This window comes from Neodiprion pinetum, chromosome 7 (genome assembly GCF_021155775.2).
Source record: "Neodiprion pinetum isolate iyNeoPine1 chromosome 7, iyNeoPine1.2, whole genome shotgun sequence".
NCBI lineage: Eukaryota > Metazoa > Arthropoda > Insecta > Hymenoptera > Diprionidae > Neodiprion > Neodiprion pinetum.
Window position 1 is genome coordinate 2,584,600 of NC_060238.1, and position 21,322 is coordinate 2,605,921.

A 21,322-nucleotide genomic window follows, 5' to 3' on the forward strand; every position below is an offset into this window, starting at 1 on the left:
AGTCATGAAGTTCGAAGCTTCTTGTTATTATATTCTCTCTCTCTCTCTCTCTCTCTCTCTCTCTCTCTCTCTCTCTTAAAGAAGCCCAATCTTGCTTTCGCTATTTTCCTGACCGCATTTATCTTATCGCATTATGACGTACGGCGACGATTTTTCGGTTGTATAACTAACGAGTTATCACTTTCGGGGTCACATTTAATCAAGAATCAATGAACGCATGAGTGAAGAGCTGTTCAAGACTCTGACGATTGAAATTAGCTCAGTTGTTCAACTTGGGAAACACACTACGTACTGATGAAATCATCCACTAGTATAGAAATTTTCATCAGTTCTGGAAGTTGATTTGGAAAACGGATTTTTTTGTCACTGACAGTTTGAAAGAACGGAGAAGAGGTACGTCGCCTTTTATGAAATAATAACAACATCGTGACTGAATTAGTTAAAAAGTTGACTTGTAAACCGGTCGAACAGCCGTGAAACTTTCGAGATGAAAAACAACAGAGAGAAGAAGCGGAGCTCCGCTTCTTCCTCGTGAGCTTCTCCTACAGTTGACTCTGACTTCGAGATACTTGCTGGAGAGGGGATATAAGGAGAGAATTAACGATAATTATACAAGACAAAACTTTCCAAAGAGAGATAGTGTGAGAGAGAGAGAAAGAGGGGGATGGGTAGTGAAATATACAACTTAAACAGCGCTATTCCGAAAGGCGAATATACCGGCTTTCCGAGCCTCGGCACCATCTTGCCGGGCCTTCCATGCACACGAGGTGGTAAAAGCCGAGAACCGAAACACCGTGGAATCAACGAGCCGTTCGTGGGCTAGTTTGAGGCGTTGTTACACACCTTCGTGACGCTATTCAAACCCGCAAATAGTTTACCCAAAACCGCCTCCTCAAGCTCTCGGTTGCAAGAGTCTTGGGGATAAAGACGTATTCAAGTGTCACACGCGAATCTTGAGTTGTGTTGTTGTTCCGACGGTTGAGTTTCTACGCCACACGAATTGTTTCCACTCCGCGTAGATTAGCCACTCACTCTCTCTCTCTCTCTCTGCCTACCCCGGGCAGCACTTTAACCGACACACCTCGACGCTGAAATCCCGAATCGAAAATGAGAGGATGCAGAGCACTTGATAATCTGAATTTGGTGATTCTGACCTTTATTAGATTGCCTGAGCTTAGATATCGATCTATAGTTTATTACACTTGGTACCGAGCTTGGTAATCATTTTGCGAGCAATATTTATACACAATGGTACTATCACTGGTTCTCACACTCTCTTTTCGCAGACGAAAGCTTTTCGGTCGAAACAGTTCTGACTGGATAATCCTGCGCTGCAACCTTTGATGGCAACGCAGTTCTGCGAGTTTGAGGGTTCGTACGGAGCCCACGGAAGGTAATACAATGTGTCATCTGTAGAAGGGGATGAAAATAAAGGTTGTATTACTTTTGTGGATCCATTTTTGTTACGGGCTTCGCAAAAAGGGGGAGAAAATTCGATACGCGAAACATACCGCAGTCGACTCTCGACCAATCCGTCGATGGTGACGTTCTTGATATGCCAACCCAAAGTTGAACACCTTGACTCTTCTTGGACCCCAGAAATCGAATCTTTTTACGAGTATCTATGAATGCCAGGCTGCCTCCTTCTTCCGCGCATACTTGCTTTGCCTCCAGCCAAGTTTTCGGGTCTGCGTGAATTTTGTAGGCTACCTTTTCATCTGTGTACTCGGTGTAACCAGAAGCTGGAAAAGTTAGAGACGGTTTGAAATAACTTTGTTGAGTTCCCTCGTTTTCGACAAGAGCAACATAGATGTAGGAACAGGTTGAGAAGAAGATAAATAATAAACGCGAATCTTGGTTGAAAATGGCGTATAACTGTCACTGATAGTGTAAGAAAATTTTGTGTTTTTTTTTTTTTTTTTACCTAAGGAGGTGTGAGCTTCTGCGAGGCAACAGAAAACCGCAAAAACTGTCAGGAGACACGTGGCGATTTGAATCAGTGATAGTGACTTGAATAAAGAAGCCATTTTCAAAGTGCTGCAGACACGAGTCAGCTTCAAACTGACACTGATTTCGCTTCTGACTTCACTTTGACGCTTCGACGTTCTTACGTAATGTTCGATTCCAGTTCTTACTGGCTTGGAGTCTCCTGATAATAAGTGCGATTCTTTGACCCCGCGGAAAAACCAGCATCATAAAACATTCACGCGCATCGATGAGATTCGACCATAATCGTTGTTTGTATTACAATTCAATCCATAGCCGACAATCTGCCGAATCAGACTCACAGTCTGTCTATTTATGAATGTGCGTAATTTTTTATTTTAACAAGAAGAAAAAAAAATCGAGTAAAACCCTGCGATTAACGTGAGTGCGAGATGATTAATAGCCATCTATTTGCTCATATCAGCAAACTGAAATTCTATTCAACTTCACTTTTTTTTTTGAAAAAAATAATATCACTTCGTGATACACGTATCGTAAAAATGTCAGACCATTGAATTTTTGGATGAGTCTTTTTATTTTGTTGGTCTTCGGAATTATACTTCAAGAAAAAAGAGAATTAGCTGATGGTACGTTGGACTAGAAACGCGATCTTGCAGAATTTTATACACAAGTTGGGCAAAGCCACCGTGGAACCAGCCTGCCATGTGCGGTAAGTTTGGTTTGAGACGTTGTTACACACCTTCACGGTGGTATTCAAACCCGCAAATAGTTTACTCTCACCCACCTCTTCAGCCATTGTTGCACAAGGGTTTGGTCAATGAAGACGTAGTCAAGTATTCAACTATCACATTGAACTGTATCGTTGTTCAAACGGTCCGGTTTGTACACTGGAATTGGTCTCGACACGTGGAGAATAGAAGAGTTCTGTTGTGCTACACCGTCACCGCGACGATTGTTCTACAAAAACTCGACCGAAAGTAGAATCCGAAGTCAGAATCAAACGAATGGCTGGTTGGTGATTTTTTGTGAAAGAGATTGGCATTGTTAGGCGTCTTCAGACGATGTCGTTCGTTCAAAAGCGTTCAGTTCTTCTCCGTTGTTATCCGCCATGACAACACAGTTTTTCGGGCTGGAAGGTTTACCGAATGCCCATGGAAGGTACGTCAACGATTCGCCTCGATGCTCTGGAAACAACGGTTCAGACTGATAAGTCAAGCTAAAATGAACTCTGAACGGATCGTTAGCACTTTTCGATACTTCATTTTAATCACAAATTCATGAATAAAAATCTACGACTGTATTTTTATAGAGTAATATTTTTTTATTTGATCTTTCTTCGTAGAGTTTCGACAAACCTTCGGTTACATTCTGTCCGTCATCTTGGGACGTTTGGCAATCATTCAAATTTGATTTTGACGGTCCATTTGGCAGGTAATCACGTCTGCACACAATGGATATACGCACTTACCGTTTTGCTATTTTTATGAGACGGATTTGGTTTGGCTACTTTTTGTTTACGGAAACCCAAACTCGCCAAGACAATTTAACGCTCGTACTGAGACAAAATTCTTCATCACAATTTATCTGAGAGGAACGCGGAGGTTTCCTCTCTTGGTTGAGTTCGTATCGAGAGGAGATGACCTTTTGAAATAAAAGTTCTCGTTCACCTTTAGTCGATTTGGATCGTCTCGGGCATTGTGGGCAGCTTTGCGTGTCCAGCGAGTATTGTATAAGGTATAAATTATGGAGTTGTCTCTATCTTTTCTAAAAACACGCCATTTAAAAATTGTATGCCACTATTTACACACGATTGCTCTGGCGGTGCTAACCGAATTATTGTCTTCTACTGAATTGATAAAATGTCTCCCATCAATTATTTACCAGTATTTACGGAGATAGTTGAGTAGATTTACTCACTTTGAAGGTAATTAATTTGGTCAACTCGCAATATAGATTGAATACATTGATAAAGTTTATTCAATTTTAGTTGTATCAAAATTATAATGATTGAATATTATTATGAAAGACAAGAAATACGGAATTTCTTCAGAGTTATTTGAAGGACTTGATTTTAAGAGATTCTGTAAACTTCTCTGTTCGGATGATGGTTTTAAACTGACCGCTTACAAAAATTTTCGATGAACTGCCCAAGTTGGGAACTGCGTTGTTTTTTAATACTGCAACGCTCCGTCGAGTTCATTCGTTAAGGTTATAACACGAAGGAAAAAAATAATTACGTAAAAATCTCCTGAACAAGGTGATTTTTTTCCGAGTCTGAAACATCTACACGGAGGGTATGTTCGTATCGCATTTCTGCGGTTCTTGCTACAATTTAAAGGTGAGTCATTCCAAGGATGTAAACCAGTGGCTGCGGGAGTTCGCCTCTCGCAGCCTGCGATCTAGGTAATCAACGTGAAAGCACGTTGCTCTGTGCTAGAGAAAGAGTAATAGAGTGAGCCTCGCAAGAAGGTGTACCGAGGGAATGGTTGAATCCCTCTACCAATATTTTATCTGAACAAAATGTAGCATTTTTTAATCTCAGTGCATGGCAGTATTGCGGGTACACGTAAATAAGAATTACAATTTTCTTGAACTTCGTGTTGAAACCTCGAATGAAATCATTTGGAAAAGCAGCACTGGATGTTTGAAAAAAGTCTCGCCAGCAATTTGGCAGCCTTAAAGACATCGGTTTGGGACCTATGAGAAATGGAAAGTATGCTCGTCGATCGATCATCGCGCCTCATTTACTGTCTCCATTGCAGATCGGAACTATAGAGAAGCATTGCGATCGCTTCACCGATTCCATGATCAAGGTGAATTCGCGCCCAGCATAGAGAGGAGGTGGAAGTTGATAATTGGGAGCGATATAACCGTGTAACTTGGCGGAAACACGAAGTTATCTATTAATGACAGGCACCTGGTGCACGGCGTCGCCTTTCTACCTGGCTGCCTGACGAACGTTTCCTTTTACAGTCGAGATCGCTTCGTTGCCGGTATAACGTGCGAGCGAACGAGGGTGGCGACCCACCCTCTGGATACACAGCAACTTGAGACGTATCCTAATTAGAAACGTCATTAATACACCCGGGATACGGCCCTACGCTTGTTCTGTCATCGGCAGCACGTCGAACGCCCTTTGCCTGCCAAATGTCGGGGATAATTGTCCCAATTACTTCCCCTTACTCCCGCTTTTGTGCTACACCCACGGGAAACTTCACCTCCTATAACTGCTCCTATAATATGATGTAACCTATGCTAAATTCAACCGTCGCGTCGCGTCCTTCGCCAGGTACGCCGATCCGATGGGTTATGGTATTGAGAAATAACGCTTCAATAGGGCCTAATTGCAATTGAAGGGTATACACTCGGCGAAAAGTTAATGTCAGGTGCGTTGGAATCACCTGAATTCGTTGATGTTCGTTCGAAGGTTTTCCAGTCCTCTACGCGCGTTTCTAAGATCGTAAGAAGAGTTCCCTTCGAGATGTCTGACTTCAATTTTGGAAATCAATCGAAACCACTTCGAATCTAGTCAGGCTTATTGGAATTGGCGTCAAGTCTGTTCGAACGTCTTCGTTATCAACTTCCAGTCTCCTCAAGGAATTTCCAAAATCATCTTTCGAACCGTTGTATTGATTTGAGTCTATATGCAAGTCGTCTGACTTTAATCTTGGAAATCGTTTGAATTCACCGTAAGTAGCGATACGTTTTTGCCCGACTCCTGATATCCGTCACTCCGAATCCTTCCTTTCGGCATTCGTTTCTCCACCCTTTCCGATGTTCCTCGCAGTCTATTTCGATCTCGTCACCGAGCAGCGAGCTTCGCAAGATCGTTGTCTTGGCGAAACCGTCGCTGCAAGTTACGCGCCATTAATTTAAAATCCCCGAGTAAGTCGCTTCTGTCCTAGACAGTGACTAATGACTCGTAACCACCGCCACACGCTCTGGCGCTACTGCTGTTGCTGCTTCTGTGCCGCACGCTTTCCTCGCTCTTCTAGTCTTGCTGCGCTTCACCCCGCACCGAGGGTGAGGAGAAAGAGAGGAAGAGGAGTCTAGGGACGGCGAGAGGGTGAGAGGGGAAGGGGGAGGGGGAGGGGGGGGGGGGAATGAAGGGGGGCTGCTCTCCGATTCATAAACTCTAACTTTTCTCGCCTCCTCGTCGGCTCGCGCCCCGTCGACGTTGCCGTCGAGCTGTACTACTTGAGTGACTGATTATTACCGCGCGGTGCGAGCGTCGGCTTAGACTCGGGGCTGGTATTTCAGTATAAAAGTTTCCAAACGTTTTAAGATGCTAATTATTCGACGCGCGCCCGCTCCGGAGTGATGGACGGAATAATTAGTGCTCCCCCCCCCCCCCCCCCCCCCTCCCATTCACCCCGCCGATCTACCCTGACTTTGCTCAACCAATTAAACAGGCAATTACATCGTCCCATCGGGGATTAACCGTCCCTCGAATCCCGAAACCCAAGCGAACTCTTCAAATTGCTCAAAAATGCACCCCCCGCGTTATTAGGAACTGTGTCGGTGATAGGATTGGTAGCAATTTGTTTTTCGATATTTTGTAAGCAAACAAATGTTGTTTTTGGTAACCATCGTTTTTACCTGAGTATGTAGATGAACCGATCGATACGTCATATTGCGACTAAGGGTGGTGACCGGTAATCGAATATTAAAAATAAATGAAATGATTCAGAGATCCAACAGATTATTATAACAATAATTTTATTTTCATCCGTTCGTTCCCTGTTATCCTGAAAACGACGGGCGCGTAACACTTTTCTGTCGTTTTTATGAATACGAGAGAAATAAAAAACATTCCGTCAACATATCTTAGGTGTGATAAATAAATCAATACAATCACCGATCGATCCCCTGAAACGTCGTAATTATCATAGGTGAGTACGACTCGTAAGGGTGGCTCGAAGGTGGTAAATATATGATGGCGATATATTGAAAATGAGAATTGAAGGGTGGCTGTGCACACACCGTGTGTATACCGAAGAATAAATCACTGTTTACATTACTGTAAACTGTGTGCACTCGTTGAGCACACCCCTTTTCAGTCCCGATCTGCAACCCCTACGGCGATATAAGCCGCTCTGTTTACTTGGCAACTTTTGAAAATATAATCCGTATCGGTTAAACGCAACGTCGATCGCGTTCAATCATGCCACGGAAATTTACAGCTTACACCTTTAATCGGTCGCAAATTTGTTTGACCTCGAACACGAGCACGAACACGCACAAGCGCGGTGTCCGATATATTGCGAAAACGACGCGGAGGGAGGGCCAGAAAATCGAAATTAATCAAAATGGCAGGCAAGAGAATTGAAAGAAATTTAACGCAACAGGACGATAAAAGTGAGAAAAAAATAAACAATATCTATTTTGGCATCAGAAAAAATAAAAATTCTTTTATCAACGATAAATCAGGCTTGAGTAAAAATTAGTCTTACATTTTCAGCAATTGTAACGGATATCCTCGGCACACAAAATAAAAAGATTCTTTTGGCTTCGTTTAATATTTTGTGTCACTTATCAACCAGTATTACAATATTAATGAAAAATAACAATCCTTGGGGAATAAATTGATTACTTTTGTATTCGGTCGAATACGTGAATGCAGTTTCTTTCCTGCAGCATTGCAGCAGCAGCATAAACGTGTTTGGGCAGCGAATAATTTTCATCCTTTCACGAAGCGTTCGCTTAAACTCGCTGTTTAATATCGCGGCGGGTGTGATTTGGAGCGTTGAAAATCGGTGCTAATTTTCAATCGGTATCTATTTGTACGTATAAAAAGTATCGAGGGCAAAGTGAAAAGCTGTTTTCTGCTTAAGGCGAGAAGAGAAAAGCAGACGTGTATCTATGCATATATATCTACGTTTCGTTTAGCGGAAAATTGCGCTCTTTCAACTGATGCATCGTGCCTGCAGCCCTATACAAAAAAAGGACGCGATTTTTCACGGATAAAGTGTATGTACGCATTTATTCCACAGACAAGGTATAATTCCAAATTATTGCACATGAATTTTTTACTTTTTTTAAAAAATCCTTCGCGGAATATGGGCCATTTTTTATGTTCATGCTTGCATAGAATTTTGCTTTTCATCTCTTGGAATTTGATAGTGAACAGAGAGTCGGTGAATTTTGTTGTTCAGATTTCTTAAAACCGGTCCTCTCGTCTCTCGGTTGAATTTGAAATGCACATTATAAACTCGAGAAACAATATTTTCAAACTCAGAATCGAACTGTAACGACAATTTTTTTTCTCTATTATTCTTTATTAGTAATCTCAAATCCTTGATAAAAATATAAAATTAAATCATGATCTCTGACCTACCAAACAAATTTTTACGATTTATCATCTTCGTTTTAGTTTTCATCCGAATTCGAAATAAGAATCCGATTTCTAAACATGCGAATGAACTTTGAGTAAGTTTATTCTTCCATTACTCGTGGTTGAGTATCAAATATAGTCAACCTGATATTAAATGAAAATAATTATAGAGGAAATTCATTCGCGGCTGCTGTTCGAATTGAATCGAACGGAATAATGAAACAGGAAACTCTCTCCTTCTTTAATTCCTCCCATTCCTTTTCTCTTTCTCTCTCTTTCTCTCTCGTCTCTCTTTCCTCTCATTTGTCCGTGCCTGCACCTTTTCTCCTATTCTTCCTCCCTCCCCCGATGAACCTCGCGATAATATCTGCTAGGAAGGGTTGGCTGGGGGTTTGGAAGGCACGCCGGCGCTCGTTTCCGGTAGGAAACTGTTCCGGGGGTGGTCCGAAGTCGGGCTGAAGGTAATTAAATGTAAAGTTGTAGGCAGCGGCCGCATGCAACGGTTGGAAAGTGCAGCTAGCCCGGTGTAATGGGAGCGGTGCTGCAGGCGAACTATACGCAATTGCAAAACGTTGAAATATTTGGGCGGTCGGACTCTGGAACAGAGCATATTCACCCACGAGCATAACGCTGCACGCGTAAATGTTCCTCGGCGAAAACAACCCTGGGCAAACCGGGATGCAAATGGATTTTTAAAACGGTTATCGTTGTACTCGGTGTGTCGTTTCACAGCGTCACGCCTAAAACAGAGACTGCTTAATTAAAGACATTTTCGTTACCGCCTTAATTGAGACCGGAAACCGTCTTGCACGCGGTTACGGAATGGTAATTAATTTTTATTCGAAGGAAACGGAAGAAACTTATTGTTAGTTGCGAACTAACCGTTCCGTAGTTCGTTGCGACTGGTGATCGTTTTTCTCGATTAGTTGTTTCTGCTATGAAAAATGTTGCGAAGAATTTAATTTGACTACTTGAATGTGCTCAAGTGTGAGGCATTAATTATATAATTAGGACATTGAATATTGGATTATTTAAAATATCCGAACGCAGAAAGATTGAAAAACTAATAATTTGGCTATATAACTGATCATTTTTTTTTTCTCGCAACTATATTGTGACATTTTTCAACTGTTTAGTTTAATTGACTATTTTTAACGTATAAATTGTTATAATGATTTCATTAAATTTCACCGTTTGGATAGTTTTGAAATCAGAATAAAACTGTTTTCATAGTTTTCCATGTAGTTTCACTATTGAAATGTAAGACTTGTTTGGAAAATTTTTCAGCCAGAGTTCTACGCACGAATATATCATCGAATCTGAAGGAAGAAAAGCTGGAAGTGGGAGGGACTGCCGATTTCCCACCAGAGTAGACAATTTCTCGGCAGAGTGAATGAGCATACAACCCCAATTCAACCGAGACACGACGAGCTTGGGGGAAGAATTTTCAGCCCCCCTCCCCCCGTAGAAAGTGAAAACACTGGCTTCAAGGTGTGTGAGAATACCCTTATTTTTCAAGCATCGTATTCAGCGGTATTTCATTTCAGTCCCAGTCGTACTGACGGGGACAAATCGTGAACCGAGAATACGGATCGAGATAGAAATTGGAAACGAATTACAAGCAAGATTTTCAGAGTATTGAGAATAATTGAAAAAATTGGTTTCATGGGTTTCGGTGGTGAAAAAAAAGCATATTTTCTCTAACTAAGCATGTAAAAGAACAAAATTTGAACCGTGTTTCGTGAAATTTTTATTAAAAAATTTTTGAGAACCCTTAGAGAAAAGTACCCTTGCGGTGGCCACGATAGCCAAAAATAGATAAATCCGAAATCAAAAAATCAAATATTTTATGTTAGTAGGTGAGTATGGCTCGTGGTTGAACGAAGGGTTTTGAAAAAAATCGAAATTTGAAATTTTGGCAGAGTTGTATTCGAAAAAGTGCAAAATTTCGATAAGTTTGCATCAGTTTTTGAGAAATCGTGGCCACTGGCTTGAACAATATAGTTTTGCGAAAAGAACGGTAGGTTTTCTGTCCCAGACTTTTACTCCCATTGACTTGAAACTTTTGGATAATATTCTTGACACGTTGTACCGTTAAATAAGAAAACTGAGAAGGAAAGAAAAATGGATATTTTGAAATTGCGAAACACATGTAAACCTTGAAAGGGACGCCAGCCGTTCGCACACGCGTGTCTACGTAACACCCCAATTGCCCGGTTAATTCGACGAGCCGTCGAGTCGAGCAGCCGACGCAAACTTCTGAATATTCAAGAAAGGGGTGACGGGATTTGGTGCATCCATGCGGTTCTTGGGGTGTTTCGGAGGAAGCCGAGGGTCGCGGTTCGCCGGCTTTCCTCCCGACGATCAGGCGAGGAGACGCACAAGCCCGGAGGCGACGTCCGCTTTGATCCGCGAAAATGGATTAACGGAGTAACAGGCAGCGATAGTTCTATTGTCACGTTTCGGGGCGGCGTGTATTCACCTCCGCACGTGAGGATGATTCAGTTATGGAATCTTCCACCCTCCGTCAGAGCTCCGCCAGCTACCTGACAAACACCGATTTAACCCCGCCTCTAACAGACGCGCGTTTCATCTCATAACTTGGATTTGCCCGCGTCTTATTGTTGCAGACGCCCCGAGTTGGAAGCTTGTCAAGGGTTAGTCGATTCGTTGATAACGTAGGTCTGCAGTCAAAACAAAAAAAAAAAAAAAAAACTGTACAGGTTCCTTTTTTTATACTTTTTGTCATCGATTTTTACTCACTGAAACTGGAAGACATAGTCGAAAAGTTCCGACGCGTCAGGTTTTTTTCTTGAACTCGTGTTTGTAGTTTTATTCAGAGTGAAACTCCCGTTTAATTCGAAATCTGTTATCATATTCTTGATTCTAAAAATTCTAGGCACAAGTGATTTCTTACTTTCATTTAATATGGGTTAGAATGAGACTCGAGAATTAATACAAACAGAAAATTGAAAGCGGAAGCGTGTTTAGAGAGTTATCAGAGAGAAGAAGAAAAGGTTTTATAGGTGAAAAAAATAAACACGGAATGTTGAATACATTTAATAAAGAAATTGTTTGTTTAATTTTATAAGAAATATTGTTTAATTCGTTGTAATGAAATAGTGATTTTTTCATTGCTGTTATGCTTTTTTTTTTATGCAAGCTCCTTGTACTTTGCAAGAATACCGTACGTGCTGGAGGAAAATGAGTCATTTTTGGATTTAGCACACTCGGAAACATAATAATAACGAAAAACATCCCGTGCAGTTGAAAAAAATATCTTGTTGCAGACCTGCGTTATTTGAGCCCAGAGATAGGGGAGAGAAAAATTTTGAAATCGAAAAAAGCTTCTAAAATCTAATCAATCAGACTGTTTCCTTTTTATCTAATCTCGGATTTTATTTAATAACTTATAAATCGAGGGAAGGACGGGATGGCAGTGAAATTCGGAGTATATTATTCTTTTTATCCGTTTACGTGGATAGTGAAACAGGACATTGAAGAAAAACGCAGTGAATTGTATTTACGTATTCTTGAATTAAAAACCCACGCGATTGGCGATGAATTCGGAAGAAAACGCGATAATGATTAGATGGGAACAATAAAGTTTTCGTCTTACGTAGATGAATTATTCGAAGGTAATTTCGGAGGGTCGTAATATTTCATGAATATTAATTTTTTTCTCTCTCGCTCTCTCCTTCTCGGCTTTGTCTACCTTTCTCGGTCTCGCTGTCTCCGATTTAATTGTAATTGCAGTCGACTGCAAGTTTTCACGATGTTCACGCGAATCGCTGCGTTCAATAATATCCCCGCAACGATCGTTGTACACGTATAATTATTACATTAATACCGCTTTTATTCATTTCCTCTTCAATTCCATATTCAAGCTACACCTTGTACTCTCTTTTTATTCAACCTTACGTAACCGTGGAATGAATAAACACCGATTTCCGTGTAGGCGTCTGCCTACTCACCGGAAACGGTGTAATAAGTTTTTGTGTTTGCTGCCTCGAGCGAGTGTTTTCCTTCTTCCTCTTTCTCTTTAATTTCTTCTTCTTCCCTAAGGAGATCGTTTTTACCACGGTTATGTACACAATTATGAAGAGTATTTGGGCAAACGAGGCCGTTAGTATAATCAAAGAGAAATACATTACTACCTGCCGTAGAACGCTGATGTACATGGTGGGTCGTTTTGAATAAAATAATAAAGGTGATTTCGACACTTGAAGGGAAAGAAAATTCTTTCTTATAAAGCAAGTGATTTCATTTCATTTTTTCTGAAACAGCGGAAGACATTTTTTGCCCAAGGTGTATTTTTTAGTCTTTGGTTAAAGTCAAAATTAAATTCAGTGACATATTTCGTGAAAAAAAGTTTTTGCAGGTCATTAAGACGGTCTTTTTAAAGAAATGCTTACTTTTTTTCTTGACGGAAAATAAGCAAAGTTTTCTCGAAATATTTTCTGTGCGGTATAAAATTCAGCAACTAGACGATTGCGTACGAAATTTTTAACGTTCGGTAATCTAACGATGTCGTTTCTTCGTGAATTTCCTGTACGTTGATTATCTTCCTTGATTTTTTGTGGCTCCTTTGGAAACGGGACACCCAGTAGTTGTGTATAGAAATGAAATTTCTCGTATATTACACCCGAGGCTATGAAACCGCAAAATTCTCTCCTCCCTTTTTCAGCGAAAGCAATTGAGTGAAATGGCTGAAGCTAATTAGTCAGTTTTAATTAAAATTTACGCGTATAAGCCTCGGCTGACTATATTTAATTGTTACAAAACGCGCAATTCGTTCTCAGCGACGTGACGACGACGAGGAAGACGCGGCTTCTCATTCCGTCAGACGCGTTTCACTGAATCGAGTTGAACCACATTTCTCGTTCCTTATTCGTGTAATAATACACAAGAAAAGAAAAAAAAGATGATACGCTTGACACGAATTTCATTCCGTGTATATAAAATTTGAATCACAAATTGCTTCAAACATCTGATATCCAATACGACATGTTTATTTAGCGTTAAATTCGATTTTTCTTTTTCTTTAGCTATAATACTTACTTGGCACAAAAAAAAAAAAAAAATTCATAGAGATAAACTTCGAAGTTGGGACGTATAAAAATCATTTTTTCAATCGATCGCGAATGGAAATTTCTGGTATTTCTTACACGACCCATTTTCCGCCGAGACACAGACTGTGAAAAATCTGTAGAAATTTGATTACTCGAAAAAGCGATAAAATTTATGGTTCATTGCAACGAAAATGAGAATTTAAGAAATTGGAATAAGCTATGCAAACAGAAATAAATTCATTCGGCTGGTTACGTTGATACATATATAGAACTTCGTGTGTAATAATTAGCGGTATATAAAAGAAAATTATAATACAGGGATGAAAAAAGAGCGTATCCCTTATTTTATTTTCCCTGCATGCGGATGTCATCGCGGTGAACCGAATGCGGCGAGTCTTTCCTCCTTCCTCGTATAAAACATGCATCTACATCACCCTTTGTGCGTAAATACGCACATACACAGGTCGGTGAATAAAAATACGGTTTGCTCAGCGAAACGTGACGTGTAACATCGGTGCGGATAATTTGTACGAAATAAAAGTTGAGAGGGTAACTCATGCGGCCGCGACGGTTAAGGGATATGCCGGAATGGCGAAGGGATGGCGGAATCGCGGAGAGTGGCCGTCGGCCCTTGCGGGGTTACGAGGATGAAATGGCGGGCGTATTCGCGCGAGGACGTTAAGGCCGGGGAATATAAATCAGGGGGGAGGGAAGGGAGGGAGAGGAACGCGAGAGAAAGAGTCTGGAAATGCGTTGGGTGAGAGAATGGGGGGAATTTCAAACCCGAACCCGGAAAATGAAGGAACTGAAAGATAGTCGGCAAGACGAATTTTGAAACAAAGGTAGGATAGGATTATAGATGAGACATTTATCCATCCCTGAAAAGATGAGATCGATAAGATTGTTAAGATTGAAGGAAGAGGAGACGAACGAAAATGGGAACACGGATGAAAATGAAGATACGGAGGATTAGAAACATAAAAAAAAAATAAATAAAAAAATTGATTGTATTATACTGACAATGAGTTGTACATTTTTTCGTAAAACAATAAATGCAGAGGAATAAGAGAAATTTTGAAAATATCCCGCAGAAAGCAAAACAAATTAGACCAAATCGCGTCGAATCAGATTAGATATAATAAGAAGACGAGAGGAAATAATTGAAATTTGGTATTACGTCAAAAAAATTTATTCGCGAAAAAATAAAACTACACAGATGTGGAAGAAGAATACGTGCAAAGTATTTTTTTAAAAATTCGAAGCAAACAGAAGAAGGGAAGTGGAAAATACAAGACCGCAATTTGGTGCGTCGAGGAACTTTGGGAGAGGGTAAATTAAAGGAAGCGTATAAAATAGCGGTAAGCCGGTGCGGCGAGCCGCTGCAGTTCGACAAAACCACGACACTGCACAAAGTATGCCTGACGAAGTGAGTTTTATGCTGCACGGAGAATTGTGGTGCGATAGAAGCGTAGGCTGAGGGGGGAGGGGATCGTTCCGGGGTTATAATGTTGTTACTTACTGCCCTGCTGCACGGAATTAATTAAAATGCATATAAAATGAGCCAACGCGGTCGAATGCAAACTCGGTCTATCCTGACCCCGATTTTCCGCGCCATCGCAGTTTTGGGAGAATCGGATCGTCAAAAATGGTATTTTTTATTGATTTTACTACGCGATAGTCGCGCATTGAGTATTTGTTGAATTGTTATAATCTGCAGGAATTTCTTTGAAAATATGAGGATTGATGCTACCGGAAATTTAAACGAAAGCTTGGATATCGAGGCTTTATTTTAGATCGCTTCAAAATTGATAAGAATCTCATAAATTTGTCAGATTTTACTCTTATTTTTCAATCGTCATCAATATCCGTGCAACGTTGCCAAGTTTAATAATCTTTAAATTTTAATAGCCATAACACGAGGAAAACAGAAAATTAATTAATTAAAAATTATTATTACCAGTAAATTAACCAATCCATCAAAAGACGTCCTTCTGAATAAAATGAGGGCCTCGTAGAGTGAAATGGAAGAAAATTTCTAGATTTCTACAAATTTTGAAGAGATCTAAGTTTTCGTTTATAGATCCTGTATTTTCTATTAATGCATAATATCAGAAATTCTCAATCCGTAATCATCCCGTGATAGAATTAATAAAATGTATCGACATGTATTTGGTGAACAAACCTCACGAAGACTATTCATCGGCTCGCGAAATGGATCTAGCAATTGATTTTTTCACGAATTTGAATGAAGAAGAATTTCCGCCGGCTACAAAACTTTTTTTTCAACAATCTTTCAGAGCTTGAATCAATTATTTTCCAGGACTAAAACGTTTCGACAATCTTTACCTACTTCAAACTCTGGATAGGATTTTCCATTTCGATATACTTCATTAGTATCTACCATAAAATGCTAAGAATTAAAGCGGACAATAATTCTTTCGATTATACAAAATTCACTGAATTCTGAACCCTTACGAAAAATTTTGGGCTCCGACGACACGCCGGTAGTCTATCCATTCATTAGGACTACGGAAAGTGAGAGGGAGAGAGAGAGTGAGTGAGAGAGAGAGAGAAAGGGGGGATGCAAAGTGCACTCAGCACTCCAGCCTCATGCATAATTATATATTTACAGTACAGAGGCCCGCCTCTGCTGCTGCTGCTGCTGCTGCTGCCGCACATATGTTGCTGGTTTAATTAAATATTTGCATGCACCATACACACACACACACACACACACACACACACACACACACACACACACACACACACACACACACACACACACGCATACTCTCAGACGCGTTCCCATGACGCAGGGGATGGCTTGTGGGTACATAGAACGATGGATGAGAGACGGCCAAGTCACGCTCGAGTCGCTGGACCAAATCGGAGCTAACTGACCCAAAGGAAGACGAGAACGAATGGCTACGAAAAATCTCTTCAACTCGAATTATTTATTCATTTTGTACTGCAAGAGGATCTAACCACTGCAGTCAGGAATTAGAGGGGAAAAATTTGCCCTTGCTATCCTTTGACGATGGCTTAAAACCGCTGTGTGAATGCTTCATATCGTGTGCAACTCTTGATTCGTAATTTAATGATATAATTGCGGTGGGAAATATCTGCCGATTTTTTTTTCACCGCGATATTATTAAATCGATGGTGTGATGAATCGTGAGGTGATATAAAAATGTCGCTTTTAGTCAATGGAAATTTGTTCAGTTTTCTGTTCGATCAAATGTACGAAACAACCATTGAAGAGTTTCTTTTTCCTTTTCAACACTTTTGATATAATTTGTCAAAAATGCTTCAAACATCGCATTTCTAATACGTGTGGTCCAATTATTTATCCAAATATTTTTGTCTATAGCCTATAATTTTAGAATCATTTGCAGGATATTTCTTCCACCGAGGAATGCTAAAACAAATGCATCGCTCAATTTTCCCAGCGAATTCTCATATTCACGAAATTTTGCAAATGAAGGATAATCAAACATAATCGATTATTTTTCTCGATTAACCGAGTATAATCGATTATTTTTCAATCTCGATCAATCGACCGACTCAATTACGTTTCCTCACAATAGATTTTTGTTTTTTATTCCCATGAACGACGCAATATAATATCAATTTGTATGATTAAAGTATCGATTACTATCATTGTCTTACTTACCGAGTACCTATTCGATCTAATAAGTGAAAGAAAAATAAATATTTTTACCTGAAAATGAAAAATATCTTCAACGAAACTATAAATTATGAAAAAAACTTTTCCGCTGTTAAGACTGCATACTGAAGTTTACGAAATTTGGTTAAATGCACAGTTAAAAAAAAAAAAAAATGAAATACGAAACGCAAGATTAATCGATTAATTTTTACCGCATCGATCCAATCGTGTTTGATTATTTTTTTGGACCCAATTAATCGACGCATCGATTATTTTTAGCTTCGTGGCCATCACTGTCGCGTATCGTCCGACCGGCGTGCCGGCAACAGCCCGGAGAAACGGGGGTGCGATAATTTGTGGCGACGCGCCGGTCGCTCGTCAGGCGTTGCGGTTAATTGCTCCTGATGCAACATAAATTAGCGAACGCACCCCGCCACCCTCGGGCTGTGGGAAGAGGGTGAGAAAGAGGGAGGGCAGGGGAAGTAACGTGCGATTGAAGTGGTTTCGCGGTGTTCAAGGTCTGCTCGCTTCATCGAATCACTCGAGTCGTCCTCGCTCGGCCCGCAGTGCACATTCGGTGATAATTAACCCTCGGTTTACACACGTCGTTGTCTGCGACCACGCGCACTCGACCTAACCTGACCTCCTTCTCGCTTCGCCGCTATTTCCCAAGCTTATCTGCAATTCGCGAATTACCAGAACTATTTTGCACTGAGTTACCTATCACGGAATTCAAAACAGTTTTGGCCTTTTTTACTTTGGATTTTGAACGGTTTGATTCATTGATAGAGTGAATTTTTGAAAATTCTTAGTGATCGTCGTCCAGAAACCTGTTGATTTAATCTCAATGATGAACTGTTCGTTTTGGAGAATCAGAAAAACCTTGTAATGATTTTTTTTTTTCGAAGTCTTAATTTAAAAACTGACGAATTGCATGCTTTGGATTATTTCAAATTGACAGTGACATGTGACTACTTGAAAGAATATTATTCAATTTGAAACAATATCGAATGCATTATATATTGAAGATAGGAGAATGGAAATAAAACTTTTTCAATATTGTTTCTACTTACGATTATTATCATTCATTCGTTTCCCCAATCACGGTTTTGGGCAGTGTGTTTTATAATTAATACCCAATCTTGAGACTCATTTTGAAAAAAGAAATAAAAAAAAAAAAAACACTAGAAGAACCAAAAAACCATGCGACAGAAATTACAAATTTAAACTACCATGAAGAGCCAATTTTATCAGGGTTAAAGTAAACAGAGAAAAATTTCTCTCTTTAAATATTTAATAATCGAAAATACAAATTTATTCAAAATGTATAACATATTTTATTATACAGCGAGAATTCTCAGAACTCGAAAATCATCTGTGTCTGAATTTTCGTAAAAATTTTCACTCCCTTAATTGAACCGACGAAACGGATTTTCTATGTAATAAATAGATTCCTCATCCCTTTCTCTATTTAGTAATTAATTGAGTGTTTTTTTTTTTTCAGATTTTGTGGCCATCGCTTGCAACGAGCTCTGGAGTACGTTTTCGGAATTTGCGAAACGACGAGGTAGAATCGAATACATCGTCGAAGAGCCCCGCTGGGAGGGACGTCATCGCCGTCGTCGGCAGGGGGTTAAAGCGACGTTGGAAACGCTCTCGCTTTAATCACCCCAGATTGAGATACTCCTCTCCTCTCTTCTCCTCTTCACACTTCTCTCTTCCTCTCTTCCCGACGAGTTTTACCCCTCGCCAGAGATTTGGGATTTGTCTCCTTCTCCCATTCTCCCATAGAATTAACCCTCTTTCACCTTGCGTTATACACCATGTCACCTTTGCTCGGGTGTCTGGCATTATTCATCCGAAAGTGGGACGACAAAAGTAGAATTAATCAGGTTATCGATAGACAAGAAAAACCGAAAAATGATTGAAATAACAGATAAATTAATACGAGATAAAGAATGAAACTAATAAAGTACTGGTTACATATGGTAAATGAGTTGACTGACCTACGAAAATAAGTTGAAAGAATAAATATTAATCAAATTTGGAGGAATTTAGTAAAGCCTGATCTAGAATTTCTGTGAATTTCAACTGAAATCACTGTTGAAAGTGACCGTACCTTATGCATAGAAATATTGTACACGTATAATTATTTTTTGACTAGAAACTGTAACTTGAAAAACTTTGAAATGATAATTATTGCATTGGAATTGACTCGAATTTTGAGAAGTGAAGATTTCAAATGATCGTGACTGCGGGAATTTCATTTTCCAAAAATTTCAGCGACATTGTATATACCTATAATAACAGTTTTCAAGGATTGATTTTCGTAAATCAGGTCTTTTCTGAAAGTTTAAAATGTCGGTGATTTTTTTTTTATTTTATATGCTGGAAATTAATTTAGAATTACTACCCTTTAATTATAATAAAAGTTACAATTTTTTATTACTGATTTCTGGGTGATTAAAAGATGAAAAATTTAGACTCATGGTATTCGTTTTCACGTTGTGGAAATGTGAAGTGTAATTGAAATTGTACTAATCGCGTGATCTCGGGATGCCCGAACATCGACTTCTGATCGCAGCGCGTTTACACCGAGCATCTTTTTTTCCTCGTCGGTATTTTTGGTCTGGTTTTCCCTCGGCTCCTGGGCTTTCATTTCACCTCTTATATATTTCACTCTTGGCTGTATTTTCGCTCTTCGGGGCTTTTTAGGGGGTTGGCTTTTAGCGGGCTGTCCGAGAGCGTCAGTGTCTCTAAACTGGAGGAGGTAGGAAGAGCCGGAGATCTTCCTCGTCCACTCTCTCGCTCCTTGGAGTGCCTCTCGCCGTCCCTCGTCATGCAACGACGCCCATCACCCTCAGGATACGCCGTTTACATCCTCCACCCCCGAGTACACCCCCCCGCTCCCCCGGACACATAATCGTGCCCGGCAGAAAATTCGCCCAGAGTCCAAAGCTCGGAAAAGCGACGATCCTTTTCTCTCGATCAAACATGATCGTAAATCACCGCCACGGATACTTTCAATTGTTATCGTGATAGTGGCAGGAGGGTAAAACCGAGGAATGGAAATAATATTCTCGCTGGTGTGATGATCTCATTTATTTACCAATGGAACGGCAAATGAGACATGAAAAATAATTCATCCATTAGTTGGTTGTCTATTTATATTACAATAATTTCAATAATTACATTTGTACATCCATTCGCACAACACGCAAATTTTTAATAATGTCGAACTAGTTGGAATATATGGCGGAGAATAGATTTGATTTTTTTTTTTGTTTTACCCAGGAATGGATGTAGTTAAATAAAAGACTTCAAGCTTCACTTCAGCTTTGCACAAAAGGTATCGTAGTTGAGTCGGTCACGTTAATTTTCTACTTGAAATTCGCACCCGGGTTCGTCGATATTATTGAGAATCGTTTGAAGAATAATCAGGACAAGAACAATGAGACTACCATTTGTTCGCTTTGCTTGGCCAAGCGTTGTAATGAATGTTAACAGATGTACGTTTGGTGATCGATTGCCTGACTGATTGTGAGCGTAGTCGTGGCTCAGCTAAGCCTGACCCTTTTCTATTTGTGAACACATTCGTATTTACTCTTACGCTAGCCTTCTGACTCTCGGCCCCAAATTAGGATTTCCTAAATAATTTCTGAGGATTGCAAAGACTTCTTTTTCTTCCATTCTTTTCAACAATGTTTCAGAACTTGAATCAATAATTCTCGAGGGTTTAACCGTTTCGGCAATAATTACCTACTTCAAACTCTGGATAGGATTTTCCATTTCTACATAGGTACTTCATTAGTACCTGCCACAAAATGCCGAGAATTAAAGCGGACAATAATTCTTCCGAATATATAAAATTCCCCGAATTCTCGGCATAGAATTCCATTAGCGACCGGTGCACGCTATACTTATGAAAGTTTCATCCTCTGGTCGTCATTCGTTATGCACCACAATAGGGATCCTGCAGAGGATGGAGTCAAGATCCTGACCGTATCTCTTGTCTTGATGATGGCGGGGGGTAAGGCATTGTTCACTCTTCTTGTCACGAGATTAATTCACTCTGTATATTTCCATTTCCCCATTCTTTCGGTTCCGCTTTCTTTCCGCCTGTCTATCTCTCTCTCTCTCTCTCTCTCTCTCTCTCTCTCTCTCCTCTCTCTCTCTCTCTCTCTCTCTCTCTCTCTCTCTCTCTCTCTCTCTCTCTCTCTCTCTCTCTCTCTCTCTCTCTCTCTCTCCTCTCTCTCTCTCTCCTTCCCTTTATTTTCCCCTAGTAGCGAAATTACGAGCAGA

The 21,322-nt window shown here is 40.1% G+C and overlaps 1 protein-coding gene and 1 long non-coding RNA gene across 2 annotated transcripts; one reads left to right on the forward strand and one right to left on the reverse strand.

The window, feature by feature from the left end:
- The first annotated feature begins 284 nt into the window (after nt 1–284).
- Nucleotides 285–19,299, forward strand: LOC124223188 (uncharacterized). The gene is made up of 3 exons (XR_006884224.1): nt 285–393; nt 9,569–9,772; nt 18,525–19,299. It is a non-coding gene; the product is annotated as an uncharacterized lncRNA (long non-coding RNA).
- Nucleotides 1,140–2,084, reverse strand: LOC124223187 (C-type lectin domain family 9 member A-like). The gene is made up of 3 exons (XM_046634942.2): nt 1,925–2,084; nt 1,512–1,742; nt 1,140–1,410 (listed from the first exon to the last, which is right to left on the reverse strand). Exons 1-3 carry the CDS (start codon nt 2,025–2,027, stop codon nt 1,268–1,270), a joined length of 477 nt encoding a protein of 158 aa, XP_046490898.1. The 5' UTR covers nt 2,028–2,084; the 3' UTR covers nt 1,140–1,267.
- Nucleotides 19,300–21,322: the final 2,023 nt, after the last annotated feature.